Source organism: Cloeon dipterum, chromosome 2 (genome assembly GCF_949628265.1).
Source record: "Cloeon dipterum chromosome 2, ieCloDipt1.1, whole genome shotgun sequence".
Lineage (NCBI taxonomy): Eukaryota > Metazoa > Arthropoda > Insecta > Ephemeroptera > Baetidae > Cloeon > Cloeon dipterum.
The window spans coordinates 18,023,130-18,047,345 of NC_088787.1; the positions used below are offsets into that span (position 1 = coordinate 18,023,130).

At 43.9% G+C, this 24,216-nt stretch overlaps 2 protein-coding genes across 3 annotated transcripts in view; one reads left to right on the plus strand and one right to left on the minus strand.

Annotated features, from left to right (window-relative positions):
• LOC135935564 (neuroligin-4, X-linked-like) overlaps positions 1-7,636 on the plus strand; it is a 30,268-nt gene extending 22,632 nt beyond the window's left edge. Inside the window, exons 6-9 of the mRNA XM_065477997.1 lie at positions 2,085-2,236; positions 2,295-2,410; positions 3,745-4,440; positions 5,638-7,636. Of these exons, the coding sequence (XP_065334069.1) occupies positions 2,085-2,236; positions 2,295-2,410; positions 3,745-4,440; positions 5,638-6,230 (1,557 nt within the window). The 3' untranslated portion in view covers positions 6,231-7,636. The remainder of the gene's footprint in view (positions 1-2,084; positions 2,237-2,294; positions 2,411-3,744; positions 4,441-5,637) is intronic.
• The window catches only part of LOC135935565 (neuroligin-4, Y-linked-like), a 32,569-nt gene continuing 15,707 nt past the window's right edge, over positions 7,355-24,216 (minus strand). The window contains exons 5-13 of one of the 2 annotated variants that reach the window (XM_065477999.1): positions 22,436-22,636; positions 20,102-20,443; positions 17,210-17,384; positions 15,634-15,871; positions 13,795-13,946; positions 12,831-12,949; positions 11,096-11,567; positions 10,025-10,349; positions 7,355-8,815 (exon numbers count right to left, since the gene is read on the minus strand). In XM_065477999.1, the coding sequence (XP_065334071.1) occupies positions 8,582-8,815; positions 10,025-10,349; positions 11,096-11,567; positions 12,831-12,949; positions 13,795-13,946; positions 15,634-15,871; positions 17,210-17,384; positions 20,102-20,443; positions 22,436-22,636 (2,258 nt within the window). In that variant the 3' untranslated portion in view covers positions 7,355-8,581. Of the gene's footprint in view, positions 8,843-10,024; positions 10,350-11,095; positions 11,568-12,830; positions 12,950-13,794; positions 13,947-15,633; positions 15,872-17,209; positions 17,385-20,101; positions 20,444-22,435; positions 22,637-24,216 lie in introns of both variants that reach the window. The other variant, XM_065477998.1, reaches the window with a different exon arrangement.

A 24,216-nucleotide genomic window follows, 5' to 3' on the forward strand; every position in this document is an offset into this window, starting at 1 on the left:
GTGATTAACAAAACGGCTGCTATGAGGTCATTTCAATCGGCTTGAATGGTGAAATAAGAAAATTGGGGAGTTAAAAGCATATTCAAATTTGCATGCAACGTAGATTATAATTTAATTAATCAAACAAAAATGTTGTTGAAACTCTCGGGAAAAATAGTTCAAATTTAGAACGGGAAATAAAAAAGTTACTACACACAAGGAATAAAAAATAAAAAATAGCTCGTTTCTTTGCAGATCCATTTGTTAAATAAAAACCGCCGTTTCTATAAATTCCTGTATGTATTTTTATTACTTTTTAATTCACTCAGAAAAAGAGAAGTTTTTAATGCATCTTTTTGATTGGGTAGCTGTTACAGCCTTATTAAAAGCACTTAGGAAAGTTCCCTTAAAAGACTTTTCATAAAATAAGTAGATAGTTTCATATAAATGAGAGTTTTGTGGCAGGAAGGGCAAGCATGGCGGGGTTTTAAAAAGTTTTATCAGTTTTTTGTGCTGAGCAATGAGGGCAGTCAATCATTTAAAATAAAAGAAGGTCCAGAAACATCCGCAGTCTATTCTGGGATAATGGATTTGTACTGAAGGGGCCGTAAAAGCCCAAGATCACGAACAAATTTCAATCCTTATCTTCACACATAAACTGAAATTTTTTATAACTTTTTTAATATAAGCTTTAAAATTTTGCAACAGCTAGAATCGTCCTTTGCTATTTAAGAAACTCACATAAACAAGCTCTAATTAGTGCCAAACAAAGAAAATTAATTAATTTCGTACTCTTCCAAGTGCACAGTTTTAATTACAGTTAAACGCCGCACTGTTATCCTCGACTTTGCGGTTTGGGACTGGCACAATGCCTGCTCTAGAGTGTATTGGAAACACAGGCAACGATACTCGCAGAGATATACAGGCCGTACACCTAGCAGCAATAATTCTCATTCACAACTAACGCAGCAGTATACCCACACGTAGGAATAATACACATGATATCACGGGCTGAAAGCAGAAACCTACTGCTAAACTCTCATGTTCTGCTGCAAGACAAAACAGATCCGTGCACACAAAGGGGCTAGTTACATCAAATTTCCAAGCAGACTTGAGAACTCGCCGCGGGGCTTCGACGTCTCGATTGGCACGGCGCTGTTGTTTCGGGCCTGAAATCCACAACCCGCGTGCAAACGGCGAAAGCTGCTTTTCAACGGCTCAATTTGAGAGGTTTTTCTTCCTGACTGAGCAGTGTGAGCAGCGGCGGCGAAAATATCCTTCCCTGATGGCGTCGCAGAAAAGCCTTTGCCAAAAGTACCGGTGCGGAGCGAAACTTGTTGAAACTCTTTGAACAAGCCCCCCTCGCCTCTGTCGCTATCATAAATTGTTATGAAACATTCTTTCTTCTTATCAAAGTAAAATGCCTGCGAGATATTGGCGCCGCGCAAACAAGAGGACGAAAAAAATTGGCTCTTTTAAACTGCAAAGTCGCTCAGCTCGTCGGATTTTCGCCACACACGCGCTCGCAGCGAGTGCAGCCTGTTTCGAGACGCGGCCATTAATACTCATTTGCTGCTCACTGCAAATTTTCGGCCTAATTGATTTACGGCGTGGTGCACAGGCCGAGAAATGGTACAAGTGTACTCGAGAATTCTATTTAATCTATCCGTGGCGCGCGACTGGATTTTGCTTTCCAGCTGAAATGATTTATGAACTGCGAGCAAACCCTTTGAACTCCCTGCTTTCCGCTCCGATCTGATGGAAAATAATTGCATGACTGAAAAGTTACTCAATTACCAGCGGAATGCTCTGTAAAGGAGGAGAAAAATCCATAACCGTCTCCGAGCGGCGGCAGGCACTGCCTCTTGTTTCGGAGCTTTGAGTTAAAAATGCAACCGGAGGCGATCGGTTAGTGAAGCGTGCGGCCACAAAGAATGGGAGCTAGACCAATCTGAGCTTTTGATTTGCGATTGCGTCCGCTGGAAAGCCCCTTGAACGGGAATCAGTCGCGCGCACTGCGAGCTCCAAATTAAAAAGGCAGCTCAACAGAATGGAAAAGAAAGCCGGCTGGTTTGTTGTTTGGTAATATTTCACTCTTTTGGCAGATTCCAGAGAGCATTCACGGCGAGGAGCTGCCGTACGTGTTCGGTGTGCCCCTGGACGGGGGCAAATTCCACTTCCACCATAAGTTCACGCAGCCGGAGGCGGCGCTGTCGCAAACCATGATGGATCTGTGGACAAACTTTGCCAAAACCGGGTACGTCATTTTTAACTTGCTGTCGACTTAATATGGCTCAAGATTTATCTGCACGCAGCAACCCCAACGCGCCTCGCAAGGCGAGCTTTCCGGCGCCGAGCGGGCGCGAATGGCGGCAAAAGGACCTCGACTGGCCCGAATATGACACCTCCAACCAGACCTATCTCAGGATAGGTGAGTATAATCAATCGCGTCTACTCCACTGCTCCCAGCACGCACATTTCGGCTGGCCGGCCGGAACCTCATTCCGAACCTCTTTCCCCTGTAGCCTCGCCGATGGCCATGATCTAGACCTGACATAGCTTAGCCGCAACAGCCAAATCACAATATGACACTTTCGTTCTCCTACCGAACGACGGGCCAGCCTCCAAAAGGGGGAAAATGTATTGGAAAACAATGATCAGCTGCAGTGGCTCTGTAGATTTCGGAATATGGATAAAACCAAGACGTCTTATTTTCCTTGTGACTGCGTATAGAGTATTTTGAAAATAAATCAGCGAAGCAAGCTTGATCCAACCCAGCATTCGTCCTATTTTGATTAACTTATCAGAATACCAAATTTAAAAAAAAGAAATTTGAAGCTTCGTTTTGGCATCAATGTATCATCTCTTATTTTTGTTTTTTCCCTAGCTAAAACATGATCTCATTAAAACGGAGTCTATATATAGAATATAATGAATAATAAAAAGACACTCTCTTCATGCTATCTTTCTTTACCTGAGGCTATCTTGTTGTGTTTTATCATGTTTCTTATTTTATGCGTAACATGAAAATGGGAGGATAGCACTTTGTTATTCTACATTACGCCCGGTCAAAATTTTCGTTTTGAATGGAAGCATATTATTCTAGTTTCAAAATTGATCACTGGCAGAAACAACGGATTCATCTGCATGGGTAAAATGGTCAGGGTTTTTTACTTTTTAGAGCAAAAGAGAAATGAAACCCTTTTCATTAAAAAAATGTCATTTTTGGGATGGAAAATATATCAAAAATCATTTATAGCTTTAAAATTTAAACGAACAAGTTCATATCTTGGGGAAAGGGGAATGATTTCCTCAAGATCGAAGCAAAATTGGCAGTTTTCCCGGATTTTCGGCTGATTTAGACAGAACTTTTTTTAGATGGTTTTCAGAATGTTAGAAAGTTTGAATTTACTTACATGAAACTAAATGAATCGCGCTCATTGGCGTTCCCATGATGATAGGAAAGCTCAAGAAAAAATATTTGAACGTCTTAAAATCACAGACCTGCGTAGAACCGTTTGCAGTGGTTGGAAGTTGCAAATTTTGGAGCATTCTACTGTCGTTTAATTTGATTAATTGGTATACAATTAGAAACTTTCGGTATATACATTTTTAAACTCTTCAATTCCTTTTACGATTCCATGTTAGGAACTGTTCTAGTTCTTTGCCAATTATTTTTTTTTCTTTTTAAATATGACTAAAATTCATCAGTACTGTTGTTTCTGTCTTGTTTTAATCTTGGCCTGCTTCCCTTTTCCCCTATAGGCATTCCACCAGACACGCGGCGTCAGTACAAAAGCAACGCGATGGAGTTCTGGAACCACGACCTACCCAAGATGCTGGAGGAGGACGCGAGTGGCCGGGACACAGTGCACCTGCTGCGTCCGTCGCCACCGCCAATCCCGCCAGCGATGGCCGAGCCCGACTGGAATCAGGACATTTTCTACCCTGATGGCCCCATGCCACCCTTTCTCTTCACCGAGACGCCTACGGACGCTCAGGGACACGCGGACCACCCCAATGACCGGGGTGACGCGGAGCACAAGCCCTCGAACGAGGTGCCCGACGGCGGCGTTTTACTTGGCGGCGCCTCCTCGCTGCTGCGCCTGACCGTGGTGCTCGGGGTGCTTTTTCTCTTCATCAACCTCGTGGCGTTCTCCGCCATCTATTATCAGCGAAAGAAGCTACGCGTCCAGGAGCAACGAGTGCTGTCCACCATGGGCCTGAAGGCGGCCTCCTCGGATGGCCACAACGAACACGACAACGGCATCCGCAAGCCCTGGGTCTTGTCGCAAAACGACAACGTCGACCCTAACGCTCGAGTGCGCGAGTGGATCGACCACGAAGTGTCTCCAGACAATTACAGTGTCAGTGTCCAAGACAGCCCGCCCAAACCGGGACTTTATCCAGCTAAGAGCTCTGCATCTATTGTGCTCACCTCTTCACCAAGAAGCTCACTAAGTAAGTAATTAATATCTTTTATAACCGTTATAACAATATTAAAATTTCAATTTTACCCACAAAGGAATTTTAGGAATAAAAATAGACCGATAACATAGTTTTAAGATGTTAATTAGGAAAAAAATCTCTAGATGAAATGAGAATTTTTTAATTCAATTTCAATATACTTACTGACCACACAATCTCGAAAAATATTTATCCAAACCGAGGAATTTCATTGCCCTGAATAATATCTTGACAAATCTTTTAATTATGAAATTTTCTCAGTTCATTAAAAAAGCTAATTCAATCTAATTTCAAGATATTAAATCAATAGTTTAATGTTTGAAACAATCCTTGATTAATTCTGATTTTTAACCGTGATTTTAAAACGACAGAAATTTATTTTTCAACCTGGGTGGAGCACTCAGATAAACAGAGATGTTTTCTTCTAATCTCAAAAGCTTTTGCTGTTTTTAATCAAGCATTATTTCAAGCTTGATTGCCAGTTTTACTTTGTGCTTGATTTGATTTTATGTTCTTCACTCCAGTGATGTTATTAAGCACATTTGGTTCAGTGCCAGAAGAAAACTAAATCAGGAGGTCAGGGGTTAGCGTTTCTCATAATGAGAAGCCTTTCATAAAAACCCCTAAATTAAAAGAAGTTTTACTCGTAAAATATTTTTACCGTCGAAGTTTTCATGTAAAGTTTTGAAGCGGAGGGTTGGTTAAAGTTAAGGAATATTATTTGATTTCTGAAAATTAAATGGGAAAATGTTATAATGCGCCTTGTTAGCTAAAGCCAACTAGAGCTCCCTGAAAATAACTAATTTTGGCGGAAAATCGATTTCAATTCGGAATTTGAAATATCTTTTATCTCAAAGTGCCTCATTGCATATTCATTGAATATAACAAAAAATACATCTGATGGTCGGTGATGCATTCAAGCTGAAGTTTTTTTATGTGGCCAGAGCAGAATTTTAATTTCCTGTTAAAACAGAGGATGGGGCAGAGCAATTTTTGAGCTCAAATTTGTGCAAAAACACGTGCAATACGCTGTGTACGCGCGTGAAAATTTCACAGAGCGCTGGAAAATTAATGGAGTGGAAACTCGGGGCTATTTCGCGCCTTTGTGCCATAATAAAAGGCCATTAGCAGGCAAAACACATAGTGCAGACGTTTTTAAAACCTATTACATTGTCGCGTCGTGTGTTGCAGTTGAGCCGCTGGCCAAGCCGGTGACCTTGAAGGACATCAACGTGACCTCGCTGGACGAGCGGACGGTTGGCAACCTGATGGCGGTGGACGCGCTGGACACGATGCGGCGAAAGAAGTACCCGCGCGTGCTGCCGGCCGAGCCCATTCCGGAGAGCATCATGAAGCGGCGCTCGCTGCCCATCGAGGGCCACCTCCAGCCGCCGGTGCAGTTCCAGGATGCCCAGCAGCGGGTGCGTCCGGCCCCTCCGCCCCGCATAACGGCCCAGCTGTCCCGCACGCCCAGCATTGACAGCAAAAGCGCCGCCTCCGCCGCGCTGGAGAGCAAGGGTCCGTCCCCGGTCGTGTTGGACAGCAAAGGGCCCTCCACGAATTCGGATAGCAATTGCGCCGCCACTACAAGTGGCAATGTGGTAACCCAGCCGCGGGTGGTGGTCAAGCCGAGCGTGCTGCCGAGAAAACCATCGGATAGAACACCTAGGGTGTCTGTGTCTTTGCAGGACGATAAATCGCAGTCTCCGGAGAGCAGTGACGCCTCCACCGGAACCGTCAAACATGTCACGTTTGATCCAAAAGTTTTGACTAGCTCGCTTTGACCTGAAACATTTTGTTTGGTCACAAGGCTCAACCGGGTTGTCCTGCTCAATAGCAGATAATTATATTTGTCATATTCGTGTAGATGATTCCAGTCTTGAAAGTTTGCGGCATTTCTTTTCTTTATTTTTATTTTTCAAATGCAAACGATGCAGTGCCAATGTCGTAGTTGACTCTAACTATAAGTTAATAGTTTTAAGTTCGCAACAATTTGTGATTTTTAGACTTCCATATATTTCTTCCTATTTTGATTTAAATCAAACTTTTGGTCTATCAAAACTTAAAACACGGAAAGATAGCTATGATCGAAACGAAAATATCTTTTTTTTAATAATCAAAATCTGAAGACAAACTATGCGTGTTTCAATTTTTGATTTAGAAATATAAAGGAGAAGTGACCATCATTCATATTTTCTTGTTTTAAAACTATTCGATGATTCTTATCAGCATGAAATCTTTGTTGGAAAATGCTGTTCAGCATTTTTCCTATATGGCTAATTTGGACAGCAAATTGCTTCATTGCAATTTTGCCATGTATGTTTATAATTGTACTATATCTATTTAATGGATTGTAGAATAAGTGTTTAAAGAACGCATAATTCCACCTGAAGTGGTCTGAGAAAACGGGTTGAATTTTTCGTGTCTCGGTGGCCTAAAAGCGCATACAGCCAACTTTTACGTCAGCGCAGACAAAATTTTGAAACAGAGAGCTTCTATTTGGAATTCTTTTAATCATCCTGTCGTGCCAAGTGCCGAGATGTTAAGGGAAAAATAACAGACGAAAACATTATTTTTAGAGGCTTGCTGCCCGTCTCTGCGGCTTGTTATAAAAAATCATACTTGGCAAAAGATTCGACGCAGAAGAGAGCACATATCACAAGAAAACAAGTCGTGGCTATTTTGACTGGCTGGTCTGAAGAAAATCCCCTTCTTGAGACGCGAAAGTGCGGCCGAAAATAGCGTCCCCAGAGTGCACACTCGGGCTTTCAGGCGACAATGACTTTTGACGTCGAGAAGTCCAATTAAGTATGAGAAATGTCTGCGGCGGCGGCCGGCTACCAGCAGGACAGGTCCTCTTTCAACCTGCGGTGCCTTTCAAGCGGTGTCAAAATGAGACTCGGCAACGAACGTTAATAGTGATTTTCGTCAATTTTATTCTCATCTCATCTGCGCGTGTGTAACATCAAGAATAAATAATTGTCTCCAAACAAAGATGCGGTTGTTCGAGTCCAGTGTAGTGTTTGTCGATTTTGGCGGTCGAGCGTATTCATTTCCGTACCTTAATTTTTACAGTATATACCTCGTGTCTTGTGTGTATGTATATATATTTTAGGTATTTTCTCATAGAAAAATTGTCATCTCTTTTTACATATATAAAATGTAACACTTCAACAACATATTCAGCAGATTCGTGTGAGTGTTTCAATTTGCACGTAATTCACTCCCAATTTCGTCCGTGTCTCTTGCTTGGCGATCCGTGTTTGTTCTTTCGCACTTTTCACTTTTGAGTTGGAACAGTTTTATGACGAGTCTATCATCTTAAAGATAACAACTGCTCGCGCCTGAGTTTGTGCGCGATTCACAAGGTTAGGAACGAAACTTCGGCTAACCTGATGTGTACTCTATACAAATGAGCTACGTCTACAATCGGAACTATGGTCATAATCGAGAGCGACTTCTGAGGAAATCAACGAACACGCAGAACAGTGGCGGCTCAAAAAATTTGGCACATTTTCGTGGCAACGCCGATGCTATGTTTACATATTGAAGCACCACTTTGATCTTCGGAAACTGGATACATTTATGTTTGACATTCAACACTCACACCGAGGAGTGCGCGTGAAATCAAATCGTCAGCTCATGAAAACGCGTGCAGCAACTTGGTCGGTTCGAATAAAGGTGTAAATTTTCTCGACAAAACCTTCAAAGCTGTCCTATCTGGTCCAATAATAAAGCTATTAAAATTTTCTTTTGTACAGATGTCGACAAAAGAGGTTCTGTCGAGTGTAAAATTTAAATTGAGAAGTGATTAAAATCGACGAATCCTTGAAAATTTTAATACGGTGCGTTGATGGTGCAGACGAAATCTATTACTGAATCGCTCACAAACTCGCACGCACCCACTTCGTTAAGAACCTGAGGGCTAGAATTACGCTTGTGACATAACTCAATCGAGGGGGGCGGGGCATCACTACTTCCGAATCAGACGTCCGAGAGATTGTCCGGCAAACAAACGCAGTTCCTTGTCGCTCGGTGGATGGCTTTCGAATTTTCTCACAAACTTTTTCCCTCTTCTTCCTGTCTAACTCACAGAGAGAGATAGAGGAACCGTTTATCTCGCGCCACCAGAGTGTCAGACGCGCACGTCGGCCTGCGGGGGCAGCGAACCGTTGTCAGCAACCCCTCCTCCCCCAGAGGATGGTTTGTGGCGCGGCAGTGTGGCAAGGTGGCTGGCCTCGACACGCGGCGGGGGTGGCGGCCGCGGCACGTTCAGATGCACCATGGATCCGTTGGGCGGAGTGGCCGTCGCGTGCTCCGGCGGCCGGCACAGGAAGGTCGAGTGCTCCATCAGCATCGACTGCGGCACCTGCGAGCAGGGACATCGAGCGGAATGCTGCATCAATAGTTGGTACTACTTCTTATTAATAGTGCATACAAACCTCCAGAAGGCGCTTCATCATTGAGTTTGCTATTTGTTTTTAAAAGATTTTAAATTGAGCTGCGGCACAGTTATGAGGGATATTTCTGGATTTTGCTTTGAACATTTCAAATTTTAGAAGCTTGACGTTAGGTAGATTTGCAAGGTAAAATTTAATTCAGGACTACTTGGCAAATGCTGGGACATGCTTTTCTGGTTTTATGATTAGGTTAATTCAAACCCATGCATAAATCCTTTTACGCTTTTTTATCTTATTGATGTGTAGGCAAGCATTCGTAAAATTCGTTAAAAGTTACCAAGAATTAATGTAGTATGTATCAAGTGTGATTGAATAAGAAACTGCTTAAAATAAGTAAACATCTTGAGCTGCTACAAAAGAGAGAGGAGTTGCCACTGCAGGACTAAAATGCTATTATATCAAGTAATCCCTCTCGCTCTTAACTAGGATCAAACTTTATGGAAGTGAGATGTCTGATACAAACACCTTAAGCTATCTTCGACACCCTTCTCTTTATCATGTAAATTCATAAATTGAAAATTAAACCTGCTTTAAAACTTGACACTGATATAATACTTAAACTCCAAAGCCAAGACGCTACTACCAACCAAATTACATGCATTTTTATTATATTTTTAAACCTAACCGCGTCAATTTTTATAAACAGCTGTATAAAAATTTATTTTCCTGGTATTCTTTCAGCAGGGCGGAATATAACTGAGATTGTATGTTTTTCATTTAATCGATACTTATAGTGATATATTTAATTGCTAAATTACATTGCTTTGATTTGGACTTCTAATATTCAATAATTAATTTATTCAAGACAAATTGGGGGAATAAACATTATTTCAATAAAATTAACGTAAATATAACCGAGTTTCAACAAATTTGTCACTGAAAACTCAAATGTTGAACTTTTTAAAATATTTTTTTTCAATTGTTCTCAACAAAGCAATCCATTAATCCTACCTTGAGTGAAACCGCAGCATGCTTTTAGCCAAAGTGCCATGAATGAATATTTCAGGGGCCCGCATCAACAAAACGCCGCAACGTTCAAGCGATCCTCAAAGCTGAGAGCGCAAGCAACAAATGCAAAAGAACTAGCCGGGTTTACACGGCCCCGAGCTCGCAAGTACCTGGTTTCGCGTGATGATATGTTGTTGGTGATCGAGGATGGTGATGGCCGTGGCGGTGGGCGGGGCGGCGGCGTGGTGAGCCTTGTCCAGGTGCTGCATGTAGTGCAGGGTGTGGTATTTGTTGCTCAGGTGCTTGCCCTTGGACGTGGGTGAGCTCTGGTTCATTAGGATGCCGCCGGCCGGCGTCAGGGTGGTAGTGGGCGCGTTCAGGATCACCGTCGTCGTGATCGGGTTATCGTCCATCGCCTCCAGGTGAATCTTGTCGCCGGCGAAACCGCCGCGCTGCTGCTCCTGCATGTTTTTCACTTCGAGCCGGTGCTTGTCTCTGCGAAATGGAGCAGGGCGTGAGTTTTCTAAAGGTGTTTAATCATCTGGGGCTTATGTGAGTTTGCACGGTTTTAGTTGTTAAATTGTGTATACGCAGCTGGAGGAGAGAGTTTCAGTGTTCGGGTAATAAATTTTATGAATTGGCTTTAATACACATATTTCGCTGCAATTTATGGTGATGCAGTATAACTTTTATGCTGGTATTCTCCTCACTGCTGCCAAAAATACGGCATGATGAATTTGTGTTTTATCTGCAAAGTGGGACTCGGGCGAGCGTCTTCGGCTTTTAAGCCAAACGTAAATTGTGATGCGTAATAAAATTTGCGGGAGAAACCAAGCCCTTTCTAAAAGCCATCAAAACAAGAGGCTTTGCGACATTATTCACGAGAGTAAACATATTACTAACAAATTTCTGGAGAGTAAATACTCCACTACTCCGACTTTGGTCAGATAGGAATTTTAAACGAGCCCTCACACCATACCGTAAAATCGGCATCTGGACTTATGCTGTGCAAAGAGAGGGCTACAAACTTGAGTAAAACTAGAGTGAGTGCAACCTTTTTATGCCCTTGCGGAGCAGATCAACTCCCGAAAATGGACGTATAAAAAGAGGGTAAACATAAAATAAAACGCGCATCCTCCCAGACTCAAGGCTAACACCGGATGCACGCCAGACCCGGGCCCTCTTAGTTCTCATTTAACTTTAATTCGCAAAGCAATTAATTTGGAGCGAACGCCGCTCACCTCTGGTAGTAAACTCCGGCGAAAATGAGCACGTTAAGGATGAGCAGCGAGCAGCCGATGGCGATTGTGACGCTGAGTGCCGTCGAGTAGGCGCCATAGCCGGGGATGGCCTCCAGGCTGGCCATCGCGTCCGACTGGTTTCGTCCGGCCAACAGTCCCGACGCCGTCGTCGGCGCCGCGATGATGCTCACGCACGTCGTCAGCATGGGCTCGCCGCTCGGCACCAGGGCCGTCTCGTTGCCCCGGCGGCCCCCGGGCCCCGTTGTGCTGTAGTCGGCGTCCAGGGTGCCGTAGTAGATGGCGTCGAGGGCTCGCACCGAGCCGTCGTAGATGTCAGGGTCGTTGTGGTTGCGAAACAGGTTGTGCCTTGTCGACACGTCCTCCATGCCAGCCCGGTGCAGCTCCGGCACCAGCCGCAGCCACACGGACAGCTGGTGGGCCCGGAAGTGGTTCTTGGTGCGCGGCTTCATGCCTGAAACATTTCCCAAACTTTAGTATGGAGTTTGTGCGATATTTTTTCGATAAGAAATGCCGAACCAAGTTGGAATTTAATTTACAATTCGTAATGCATAGAATGCTTGAATGGCAAAAATTTTATGAAAGAGCAATACAAAATTTAATCTGAACGTTGATGCATGCTGCCGAAAATTCGAAATGTTATTGATAACACAATGCTCAAGCCCTTTTGACTATTTTATGTGTCAAGATTTTGTAGACGTTGTAAAGTATTAATTCCTTCCTACCGGACTTACAAACCAAAAGTAACAAAAACTTTTAGTTTTTCCTTGAGAAAAATTATCGCAGAGAACGGAAATGTTGCTGTAGCTAAATTTAAGTCAATTCAATTCATTTATATTTATGCAAAAATGTGTCATGTAAATGCAAAAAAATGCCTGAACAAGATTAAACAATAATAATTTTAAAGAGAAAAAAGGCTCATAGTGAACTATTCACGGAAACATATGACCCAAACAACAGTTGTTGTCATCCAGATCATTAGCCTGCGAACTGCAGCCTATGGTAGTCATTAAAAATCACTCATTGGACAGCACGTACAAATTAAAATATTTGAGAAACTGGAAAAAATTTAAAAACTAATTTATTTCCTGTTATTTATCATTCTCCGACTTAATTACCGACTTTCCCAAAAAAAAAAAATAAATAAATCCGCATAATATGCCGGTTTCTATTTTGCAAAAATATTTTTTGCCCTCTGCGGGCCTGTCATGCAGCAGGCTTTTTTGTGACTTATTTGAAAGGCATTGTAATGGATAATAAACCTTCTCGCCATAGCTGCGCTGATTTAGAGGAGAAAAGATTTATCTTTGTATCTTTTGCGTGTATTGTAATACAATATGGCTGGCAAGCGTTCTTCCTTGCTCTTGCCTCCTCGCAGCTTTTGAAAGCTAAATTCCAACATCCTCAACGTGTTTTCCTGTTCCCCCCAAGCAAAACAATGAGTGAGACCAGCTTTGAGTAAAATAATAATAACAAAAACAGCTGCCAAAATGTTGTTTCTTCCCAGAACGTGTTTGCAGGAAAAACATAAACAATGAATGAAGTTCTTGAGAATATCACACCTCTGGCACACAGAATCAGAGTCACATATTCTCCTAGTAAATTATGCTCAAAGCTTTAAAATGATGCCAGGTTAAGCGTTGAAAATGTACGCAAATTGTCAACAAGGATGTCGAGCAGGTTGCATAAGTCTCTGCTCGTTCTTGAATTAACTTACTGATTTCCAAGTACTTCTGGTGCACGGCATCGTACTCCTCCCACACGATGTTGCGGAAGCGATTCCTCTCCTTGGAGCTCGAGAGAATGGATTCTGTTTTCATATGCTCGTTGGGGTCTCTGGAAAATCGAAGAGCATTAGCCTCTCAGCACCTGACGCGGCTAACTGAATAATGAAAAAGGAAGCATCAGCAAAGCCGCGGCATTTTTCAAGCCGAATTTCAGGCTCTAATGGAAAAAGTTTGCTTTTAACTCTCTTCGTTCTGCAGGCGGGCCGCGAGAGACATTTCGACTTTTCACTCTCTGACGTGGTTTCGAGTTTCATAACCTGTTTCGGTGGGAGGCAAAACATGTCAGAGGGACATGCAAGCGCGACTCAGTTTATTTCCAGACGTAAAAGAAGAAAGTTGGCAAGCAGTCGGAACGTCGACCGACCGAATTGCCCGGAAAAGAGGCGAACTTCTCTTGAGGTTTCAGCCGTTTCTTCCGCGAACCTTTCGCCGGGCAAAGTAAGTTTGGCCGCTGCTTGTATCTACACACACAATGAAGCGGCGGGGCACAAAGTTGCAAAAACTTGTATGAGAAGTGAAGCGTGTTGGAGGGAATTTTCTCTTGAAATAAAGAACGCGCCAAAGTTATTCTCGCTACGAGAGTGAATAGTTGGAGCGAGAATTTTCCTCGGTTCAAGTAGTGCACTGCACGAACTCTCAAATAAAGACCTAATTAAGAGCTTTAGAGGGTTATAACGAGCGGCAACACACACACTCGTTCGCACACGCGCCTCCCACGCATATGAAGCGTTTAACCCTTGACTGCGAGACAATCTCGTCAATAATGTAGCAGGCACACATTTGCCACTCAGCCGCCCGCTCGCCTGCTCGCCTGCGCGCCAGCAAAGAGCCACGCATCTTAGCATGGCGCGTTATAGGCCGATAAAATCGTAAAATAAAAAACAATCCACTCACCCGGTGCGTGCGAAACTGGCCCAGAAGAGCATCACAGCCTCTGAGAGGGAGACCTCGGAGCGGGTGTAGTTCCTCGGAAAGTGGCTGAAGCCGTCGACCAGCGGCGCGCCGAACACGTAGGGCAGCTCCTCGCCGTGAACAGTTCCCATCCGCTGCGCAGAGATTTAGATAAAAACGCGATCAAAGAGAGCGCGGTGGGTGGAGGTGCTACGGCCTCATAAACGTCTCGCCGCCTCACGGAATTGAGATATGAAGACGCGGCGAGTAGTCTGCTAGCTTTTCAAAGGTGTGCGAGGCACGTTCCACAAATTTGATAGCGAGGAAAAATTGCAGTCGCTTTTTTATTACCCTTTCTGCACTCAGGGATGAAATGATGTGCATAGGGAGAAGCTAAAATCGACTTGTTACTTTTTATCTCGAGAGTACGAGAAGGAGGAAGCCAAGTATGTCATGTTTGAGTGCATATTAACAAGTTCTACGATACTAAAGCTCTCATGTCCCATTGTTAAATCCTTGAAAGCAATCAATCGAGCTACGTAGCAATTTCTGCCTATAATCATTCCGAATGCAGTGATTGAGGTGGAAATAATTTCTTGATTAATGCTGCAACGCTTTCTGTAGATGGTAGCTAAGAATGAAAGAGATAAGAGCTCTGACGTCACGGCCTAATTAAAAAATGGAGTTAAAATGTCGTAATTCCCTCGTTACGCGCCGTGCTTCGGAATTTCACTTAATACCTGCTCGAAAGTACTTGCGTGTACGTTCGCCTCATGATGCGGTTGCCAGTGGAACAAAGAGTGCATGCGCTGCAGAATAAAAAGCGGGGATTGAGAGCTGTATCTGCTGGATCCGTCTAGGTCAGAGACACGCGACTTTTGTTACGGTCGCAAATACAGCAATTTTAGGCCGACAGAACAGATTAAACCTTTTTGATCGAGCTATTGTCCGATTGAAGTAATCTAGAAATAAATCAACAACGAGCACTTGAGAGCTGAATACAGAAATTTGGGTCAAGGCAGGTTTAATGTTTCGATTGACTTTGCAAAATATTCCCCCCGCGGTAATAAAATTCATTTCATCCTTCGCGTTTGGAACAAAATTAATTATTTTTTCGATCGACTCGCAATCACTGAAATTGGCACAGCGACTGGCAATAAAAATGGTCAATAAAAAGTGCGCAATCAGAAGGATTTATCTAAAGTACGGGCATTAATCTCCGTCGGCAGTATACGCCTGAATTTTATTGATAATGCAGCCATTAGTTGGATGCGTTTCCGTAAAATGGCAGCAAACCCAAAAGTCTCCCATTTAGGATGTTAGAATAAACTCCAAAGTAAATATTTGTATGAGAAGTTTTCTGGTAACGGTTTAATGACAGTCCACTTTGCATCAAAATCCTTTGACAGGCAGCGCCACCGTCAATTTCCAAGTTTTTGGCATTGATTTCATGGTTCAATCCCATTGCTGTGAATTGTAGACAAAAATGTATCAATGTAGCACTTTCAGAAACTTAAATAAATAGTTTAAATCTGCCCTCCAACGATTTTGAGTTTGGGTGAAAAATTCAGAATGTATCGTAACTGTACCCAAATCGAGAAGAATCGTTCATTATTTCGAATGAATGGTGGTGCCACCTGTCGACAGTTTACGATTCACGCAAATCCCCAGGCACTCGCGCGTCTCGTTTTTCATCGAGAGATAATTGTTGAGAAGTGCAGAGGGCGAAATTTGCGCGTAAATCACCCTGCGAGTGTGTAGAATGGAACAATATCAATCACCCTTTCTGCCCCCGGTTCGCAGCGTTGTCAGAGCGAATTTAGATGATGAATATGCACGCACCTGTGGGTAGTCGCCGTCTTTGGTCTGGTAGTCGAAGACGTAGAAGAAGCACTTGGGGCCGTTGTGCGAGGAGCCCGTACGCGAGAGCAGGTCGCCCGTGTGCACGACGGGCGCGACGTATTGAGCGTCGCTCAGCGCGGCGATGGTCGCGTCACGCGTGTTGATCGGGTGCTGCACCGTCCGCTCCCAGTCCGTGTACTCGTTGACGACGGTGAAGAAGATCTCGTTGAGATGGTAGCTGTAGGGGGTTGGGAGAAAGAGAGATAGAGAGAAAGAAAGTAAGTGAGAACGTCACGTGCTGTCCACTGCCGTGAAATATTTATTTAAGTGGCTGGCTGGCTGGCTCGCCGGTCTTTTACTTTTATACGTTCGCCGCCGCCGCCGCCGCTCTCTTTCTCCCGTACACGCCGCACACTTTATAGAGCTTTTCCTTTTAGTTTGGGGCGGATCACTTGCTTTCCTTTGCAACGACTTTGCTTTTAGGACGGCTCGCTTTAAAGGCATTGTTTTAGTGGCGGAAAATGCGTCGTAAAGGGCCTAATGTCGCGTGGATTATTCGGCCCAGAGTTATTGGTGATTAAGCGACGACATTCATGGGCACAAATTTGTCGCTCCATGCGCCGACGGGCCAGCTGCGAAATTGAAATTTAGCCCGGCTCTCGTTTTATTTTCGCCTCTTACTCTCCCGGTCATTTGAAAGGTTAAGGTTGTTTTTATTTATGCAAACGAGCGTCGCGGGAAAGGGGGTAGGGATTTTACAGCCTTTTAAGAGGAGGAGAGTGACGCGCTCGTGAAATGCAAAAATATGAAAAAGCAGCTGACCTCGTTTCCATGCAAAGCAATTTGAAATGTCCGTCGCATTTACACTTGAGGAAATCTCGAAAAAACAACAACGACAAGACGACGTACAAATGAGCCCGGCGAGGCAGCTATGCAAACTCCCGACAGAGATGTCGTGCGGGATGCATAAGTTGTCAAAAGGAGACTCGCCTGCGTAACCTCGATTTCAAAGCAACGCGCACAGCAGAGGCGGTAGTTAAACGCAAAATGTTTTACTTGAAATAAAAAAGAGAGAGGGAGGGAGCAAACTAGGGTTTTTAGCACGTGCTAGGCGCCGTAAAATGACGCAAATTGGGCCTCTCTATGCCGACTGCTGACGAGAGAGGACCTTTGAAACTCCGCTTAAACTCAACTTAGCGGAAGTTTTCCCTTTTAAAAACAACTTTTCGCGCTGATTTTGGCCGGAGAAGTGGCTCACTCGACGCAACTTTGGCACAATCGACTTTGTGACTCGACTGCAGAGAGAAAGAGAAGGCGGGCGGCGTCCGCTGCGTGCCCCCGTTAAAATATTCCCAACTTTTGGACAGGGCACAAAGACAGCGCCTGCGTTTTCGCCTCGATAATTAAATAAAAGGGAGCGGGCCAAGTCAAACAGCGAAACTCTTAAAACACAATTCGGACCGGCGAAACTTCTTGCCCTGCAAACACGCGGCGGCGAGTTAGCCGCATCCGCTCTTTCTCGCTCTCTCATAATTGACTTATCCGGATGTACGCGAGGCATGAAAAGTTTACTCACTTGTAGGTGTTGCGGACGTAGGTCCGAAAAATCTTGTCCCTTCTCTCGCCCTCGAATCCGGCCTGCACGTCTTGCGCGGAAAAGTGGAAGAGGGCCTCGTTGGTGACCACTCCGAAGAGCAGGTCGTAGTTGCGGTTCGACACGCTCGTCGACGTGCTCGAGTCGCTCATCACACCTGTGCAAACACAAAACACACCTTACGCTTACCCACACGAACGGACAGCAGGGTGTCGTACATGTTTACGCTGTGAAGAACTTGCTCGGGTAATATTTTTAGAAGGAGAAACAGCCTGTGGCGTTTTCGTGGCAGAGGTTAGATTTCTCGGGGTGAAATTTTCCTCTCGACAAACATCCTGGTTCGTTCTTGGAAAATTGAGCTAATTTAATTGGTAAGACCAAATCAAACATCTAATCGCTCCCAGGCAATTATCAAAAGTTTTGACTCAAAACCGAATCAGAACTTCCGTCTTGGCGGCGGCGGCGTAGAGAAAACATTCATAACTTTTATTGATCTCCGCGGCAAAACACCCGAAGTCAATTTGCACTTGCGTAGGCTGACGGTCTGAAGTGGTCGATAAACAGCAACAGGAGCTCAACACAGCCCTTACAATTTCGTACCAATCACGCTCAAATTGGTTCTGGGAAGAGTACAGCTTCCTTTTATAGGCAAAGCAACTCACTGGGATGTCATTAAGAAGTCTGTCTAAGAGGTATACGAAAAAGGCAGTAACGAGAGAAAATTGAACCTCTCGCTCTGGCAATCAAATTATGAGCTAACTAAGCGGACAGTTCCGTCGCTTAAATAAAAATCACGCTCCACGCAGAGAAAACACGCAAATCCTGTTTGCACAGCTGGAGCACATATTTGCTCAACTAATTGCATTCGGGACGTATACTTTGGCAAATCATGGTATAGAGAGGTTGTTCACTACGCCGGGCAACAACTTCATGCCGCACATTGGGGCGGCAAAGCGGCGTAGCTGATGTCCACTATTCAATTTAGCCGAGGGCAGATGTGCGAAACCTCCACAAACATGTCAGGCTTTGCTCTGGTGTCTGCAAGCTAACAATAAAAAGCAAGCACCCGACTGCGTTGTAAAAGCAATATACACGTTTAAACTACTTCTCAACCGAGAGTTTTTCGTACAGCTCTCACACTCTGTGGAAAAGCGAAATCCGGCGTACTTAGAGAAGCCGAATATATCCAGAGGCGAACGAGCTCGCAACAATGAAGAGCACCAAGCAACCTACTTAAAAGTTTTCGGCAAGAGCAGCCTCTCGATTTTTGCTACAAGTTCGTGCTGCCGGGAATTTACGCAGATTAGTCTCTCAAGGCCTAACACGTGAGTTTTAATTAGCTTAAAATTCGAGCGATGTGCCCTGCTCTGCGAAAGAGCAACACGCCCGTAAAAGTTTCAATGCTCGGCAAGGTTTGATAATCAGCCGGTCGATATATGAATCTGGGTGCAGAGTTTTTCTCGCAACTTTGCAGACTAGATTGCGGTTTTAATCATTGATGAGATGGAAATTAAATAGAAACTTAGTGCTGTATTCTGCAGGAGTACTTACTTTGTAATGGAAGTAATTAAATGAAAACAAAAAAAAATCTACTATCGAGCGAGTTCCCTCTGCATAATTGAAGCAAGCTAGAATTTCACACCACCAAGAGCTTTTCTATCCTCACAAATAGTCACGTTCTGCATTTCACAAGTCAAGTATTAATGAACATATAGATTAACTCAGCAATGCAGCTGCATTAATTTAATGGGCGAATGCAAAGAGGTGCATATCTAAAGCAATTCCGACCACAGTGAAATGGCTTTCAAATTTGCATTTCACCCACTTTCGGCTCGCCTAGCGTAGAGTTTTTGCAGCGAGCGAATACCGTTGCTGAAAATATTGCTTTGCCTGGCAACGCTTATTTTCTGCACTGTAAACGCGGGCAGACTATTCAACGGGTTCCACGAGGCTGACACATTTGAAATAAAAATTAAGTTGTCAAAGAGAGACATGAACAGTTATAATTACAAAATATTTTTTCCATATTTTACTATAAAGGAGAGTGTGAAATGTATAAATAAAATGTTGATCAGCTTTAGAATCTCTCCTTAATGAATCGTAAAGTTGTATCGGTATTAAATGTTTGTTTATTGAAAATTAATTTTAATTTTGAAGGTTTGTTTTTCAAATGCTTTATCGTTATCGATTTTAAATAAATGCTGGAACCATTCAAAAAGATTTAACTATAAAAGGTCATTAGAAGCCGATCGGTATTGGCTTGACTGCATTAATTTTCCATAAATCTGTTTCTCGAAAGACTTATTTTTCTTCTGGCTTCTTGTATTATGATCATACATTCATTGCATTGATTTTGTCTATTTTTTGCTCCATTTCCTTACCTTTTTTATTGTCTGGTGCAGTTGAACAAACTTATCAGACAGCTTTTATGTTACTTTGATGCCTACTAATTGGTATCCAAACAAGACTTCTAAAAAACCTTATCTCATTAAAATCTGGATATTTCTTTCCTTGTTACCAAGAGCGTCAATTAGTTCGGTTTTACATCTAAAACCCCTACATATCTCTTCATTTTTGCTTAAAATAATAATAATAGGCTTGGCCTCTTCTTGTAGGCCCGCCGGGTTATGTGTATCACTGTTGAACCAGAATAAATCCAAGATAATAATAATTCCGTTCTCCTTCCGACTTTTTAGATTTAAACTTTTATTTGTTCCTATGAAAAATGCAGAGGGCAAAATTCAAATTTTAATTTATAAACTTGCCACATATGTTTTCTGTTTCCTTTTTCTAACGTTATGGAAATTTATCGATTCATACCCGGGGAAACGATCAAAGCGGAAAGCATGCATAAACGAGACGGAGTGAGTTTACCTGCTGCGGCGGCTGCGGCGGAGGCGGCGGCGGAGGCACCGGAGCTGCGTCGCTTCTGGCCGGCGACCAGTTCCTTGCGGAAGCCAGGCCGGATGACGATGCCGTCGACGGACGGACCGAAGGCACTGGTGAACGCGGGAGTCGCCACGTCGGCCTTGAGCAGCGCGTCCAACGGCGCCGAGCGCAGGCAGTCGACGACGCGCTCGTGGTCCCGACGCGAGTCCTCCGGCAGCGAGCAATTGAGCTGGTGCGCCAACCTGAGCGCGTAAGTGGCCGGCTGCTCGACCAGCGCCCAGCTGCTCAGGGCAGAGCCCGACAGCAGGATTGCCCGGTGGAACAGACCTGGAAACGTGCGGCAGACACGCGTGACTCTCGGCGGAATTGGATTGCAGGCAATCTAGTCCAGCAGGAAAGCAATAAAAGCTGCGGTGTTGGTTTCGCGTCACGTGGGGATTGCGACATTTTTGTCTCAGGTTGAGCAAACTGGAATGAAATGCTTTGTTGACCATGCAACGCCAGCCTTGTAAATACAGTAAAAATTTCATTTCACTCCCCCAGCAAAAGTTTGTTTTTAATTATAACGGCAGTTTCTGCTGCGCATATGTGAAAGGTTTTTCCCGCATCTGCCGAATTTTCCAATTTGTATTTAAAATAAACATGAGACTGCGCCGCGTGCGCAAAATGCGGCATATTCGCCAGCGCGGCTGATTTTAGCGCAAAATACACGGGTGCAGTCATGGCATTGGATTTTCAAATTTAGGGCCTCGTGGGAGTTGGAAGGTCCAAATAATGTTGGATGTGAACAAAGGTCCCAAGTGAAAATCCAACATTGGCTTCACTCCAACGATGAAAGGCTAAAACATCCTGAGCTTGAATCAACTCGCAGGCAGTGTGCTCGTGTGTCATAAATGCATTTTCAGATTAAACTTTTGGACTGGATTAGTCCTTGACGTGGATTAATCTGAGATTGTCCATGCTAAATTTAGAGCCAAGCAACAATCTAAACTAACAATAAGTAATATACTTAGCAGTGCTGAAATTTATTCAAACATGCTGCAAAATAAACAGAACCTTTTGAGCAGTGATACTCGATCAACGATCGAAATATAATTTACAGATCGTCAACAAAGCATTGATACATATTTTTAATTGATATTAGCAAGCTTTGAAACGAGAATTGGTCGGTGCAAAAGCAAACTAAATGTACACGCACGTGATTTAATTAGCTTTCCATTTGCTTTTGAAATGTATTTGTCTGCGTATAAATGAAAATGCAAAGCTCCATTGTCGCAGAGTGTACGAGCATTGCACAATTTTAGAAATTTACACCGCGTCCACTTTTTGTTGATTCAAACACATTTGCTGACCAAACACTCGGCCGGCTGCTATGCATTTGTGTATTATTTTTGCTCAAAGCAATCCGCGAGGCAAGTTCGGAAATATTTGTTTAGTGAATTAGAAATATTTCATGACGGTTTAAACGCGAAAATGGCATGTTAGCGGCCGGCCGAATAACTGTCACAGAGAACAACATCAACATGCGACGAATTTTGTGTACCTTTCATGTAAAATTCGACATGATACGTCATAATAATGTTTTGTCATGAAATTGCGTTATTCCAAAAGAGATAAAACTGGCTGGCGTGTGCATGTTGAGCTAGCTCGCGACCGGCCGGGCAAGCCTGCTCAAACGGAAAATAATGCCTCGCCAATTTGCCGATACGGCGAGAGCAAAGCGCTCTCCGGTGTTTTTGTTTCCTTTAACTGAATCACACAAATACATAATACAAACAAAACGGACGCAGGTCTAATTAATCCCTATGGTATGTTTGTTGGCTTCTCTATGCTGGCTCAAATTCAATAAATGTTCCAGTGGGAAGTTCGACAGTCAGCAGCTTTTGGGCCCGAAAACGAATTTTATCCAAGCCGACAAATTGGACGATAAAGCGCAGTGTGCGGAGCGGAGACTTTTTCGCCTCCCCAGCGAACAATAATGTAAAAAGTGTCAATGGGCGTTTAATAAAAAGGGCGGCTGGCGTGCTCGAGATTAAATCAGATCAGTATCAAAAACAGCCTGCCTTTTTTCTCTGCTCACAAATGCTTGGGTGTGTAATAAAGCACCGCAACAAAAACAAACGCTAATTAAAAAGCCCGGGAACATAAGAAGAGAGGGGCCGACACTGCGCGGCTTGCTCGGCCTGCTGCTGACTGGGCGTCTGCCCTTTTTCTAATTAATTATTTCGCTCTCGAGCTCGGGACAATTAGGCGCGAGATCAAAAGGCCATTCGCCCGAGGCCGGCCAGGTGGGCCCGAGTGAAACGAGGGACAACTTGCCTGGCACCACGGTCGGTGAGATCATGAGGAAATTTATGCAGGCGGCGCCGGTGCCGTGGCCGAAGAGGGTCACGTTGCCTGGATCGCCGCCAAAGAGGGCAATATTTTGCTGTATCCAGTGGAGCGCGGCTATCTGGTCCATCAGGCCGTAGTTGGCCACTCGGGCCTTCGCTTGCGGCGCGCTGTTGGCGTTCAGGAAGCCTGCGAACAATCGATCACGTCTCCATCATGCATCGGGGATTTGCTCGGCCGCCCGTTGCGCTGCCGGCACGTAGCATCGCGCCCTCCCACCCCACGCCCCATTCCACCCCTTCCGCACACACACACGCGGTGCTCGCCAGATAAAGGACGTGTACGCGCGCCCAAATTCGCGTGGACAAATTTATGCACTTTTTCTCCTTAACGACCAGCAGCATTTTCTCCTCCATTGAATTTACGCGCGCGCAAACGCCACGCCGAATTTACTTTTTGCGCAAAAGGGTGCGAATTTCGTTCGCCCGTCTTGGGCCGTTTCCAGCGAGCGAGAACTTTTGCACTTTATAAGCTGTGTTTCGCGATCATAAACAGAAATGAAATTTCGGCATGCCCAAGCGCCCGTGAAGCGGAAGCGGCCTCTCCTTGTAAACACTCTCCTATTAATGGGCTTGTGGCTACAGATATAACGTCCGTTGGCTACATTTCGAATAAAACCCGTTGCGAATGGGAAGGGATGGCTTAAAGCAATCATTTATGAAGTTAAAAGGACATTTAGCTGGAAAATTGTTGATGATAGAGCTTTAAATTGGCGTCCCGCGCTCGAACAAAATGCAGTAAAATTTTAACTGCATAAATTTCCACGGCTTTCAATAGGGTAATTTTGTTCATCCCTTCATTCTTTAATTAACAAACGGAAAAAATACTTCGCGGAATCGACTGAGGATGCTATGAGAGAAACATACGAGGAAAATTTTAATTTAATCCTATTGAGAATCAGGTCTCATCGGCAGTAACTAACCTCCAAAAATCAAAATTCAAACCGCAAGATCAGCTGCAGAGAATTCTGATTCAACGCTCTATTTCTTTAGCACAAACAAAAAGAGGAAAAGAGTTAAAATCTTGTCAACCCTACCATTCTCCCCCTCCCTGTGATTCAACTCTTCCTAACAAAAGTTCATGAGCCCAAAATTCCATCATTTTTTATGAGGCTATTTGAAAGTCCGAAATCTTGCCTCTTGTAACACGAAGAATCTAGAATAAAAATTATGTAAATCCTTTAGACTGAGCTGCAACTGCTGCCCTGATCAAACAGGATTTTAAAGGAGAAAGTGCCTGAGTATAGGAGAATTTAGTTTTTAAACAGAAATGCAATTACGCAGGAAATTTAGAAATATTTCTCAAATTTAACTCACAGCCACCCATCCGCGCAGAGTAGAGCCATTGCGTCATTCCTTTTCATTAAAATTTTCTGCTCGTGTATTTCTTTTGAATTCTGCTATAGATATCTTCAAGAACACGGGAAAATGCCAATTAGTCGATATTAAAGCTATGCCCAATAAAGAGTGGCTTTATTTCCTTTTCAAAGCGATTTGACTCTCTTCCTTTCAAGAGGATTACAAAAAGCGGAGAAAACGTGCACTCTGGCAAAGAGGAAAAAAACCAGAACGCCCCCAAGACCATTCAAGCACCCTCGCGGAAATAAGAATGACCCTTTTGACCTCCCACTCGGACAAAACTAATAAAAATGCACCGCTCGTTCACGGAAGGGCGCATGCAGTGAACGCGGTCCCCTCGTAATCTCGATC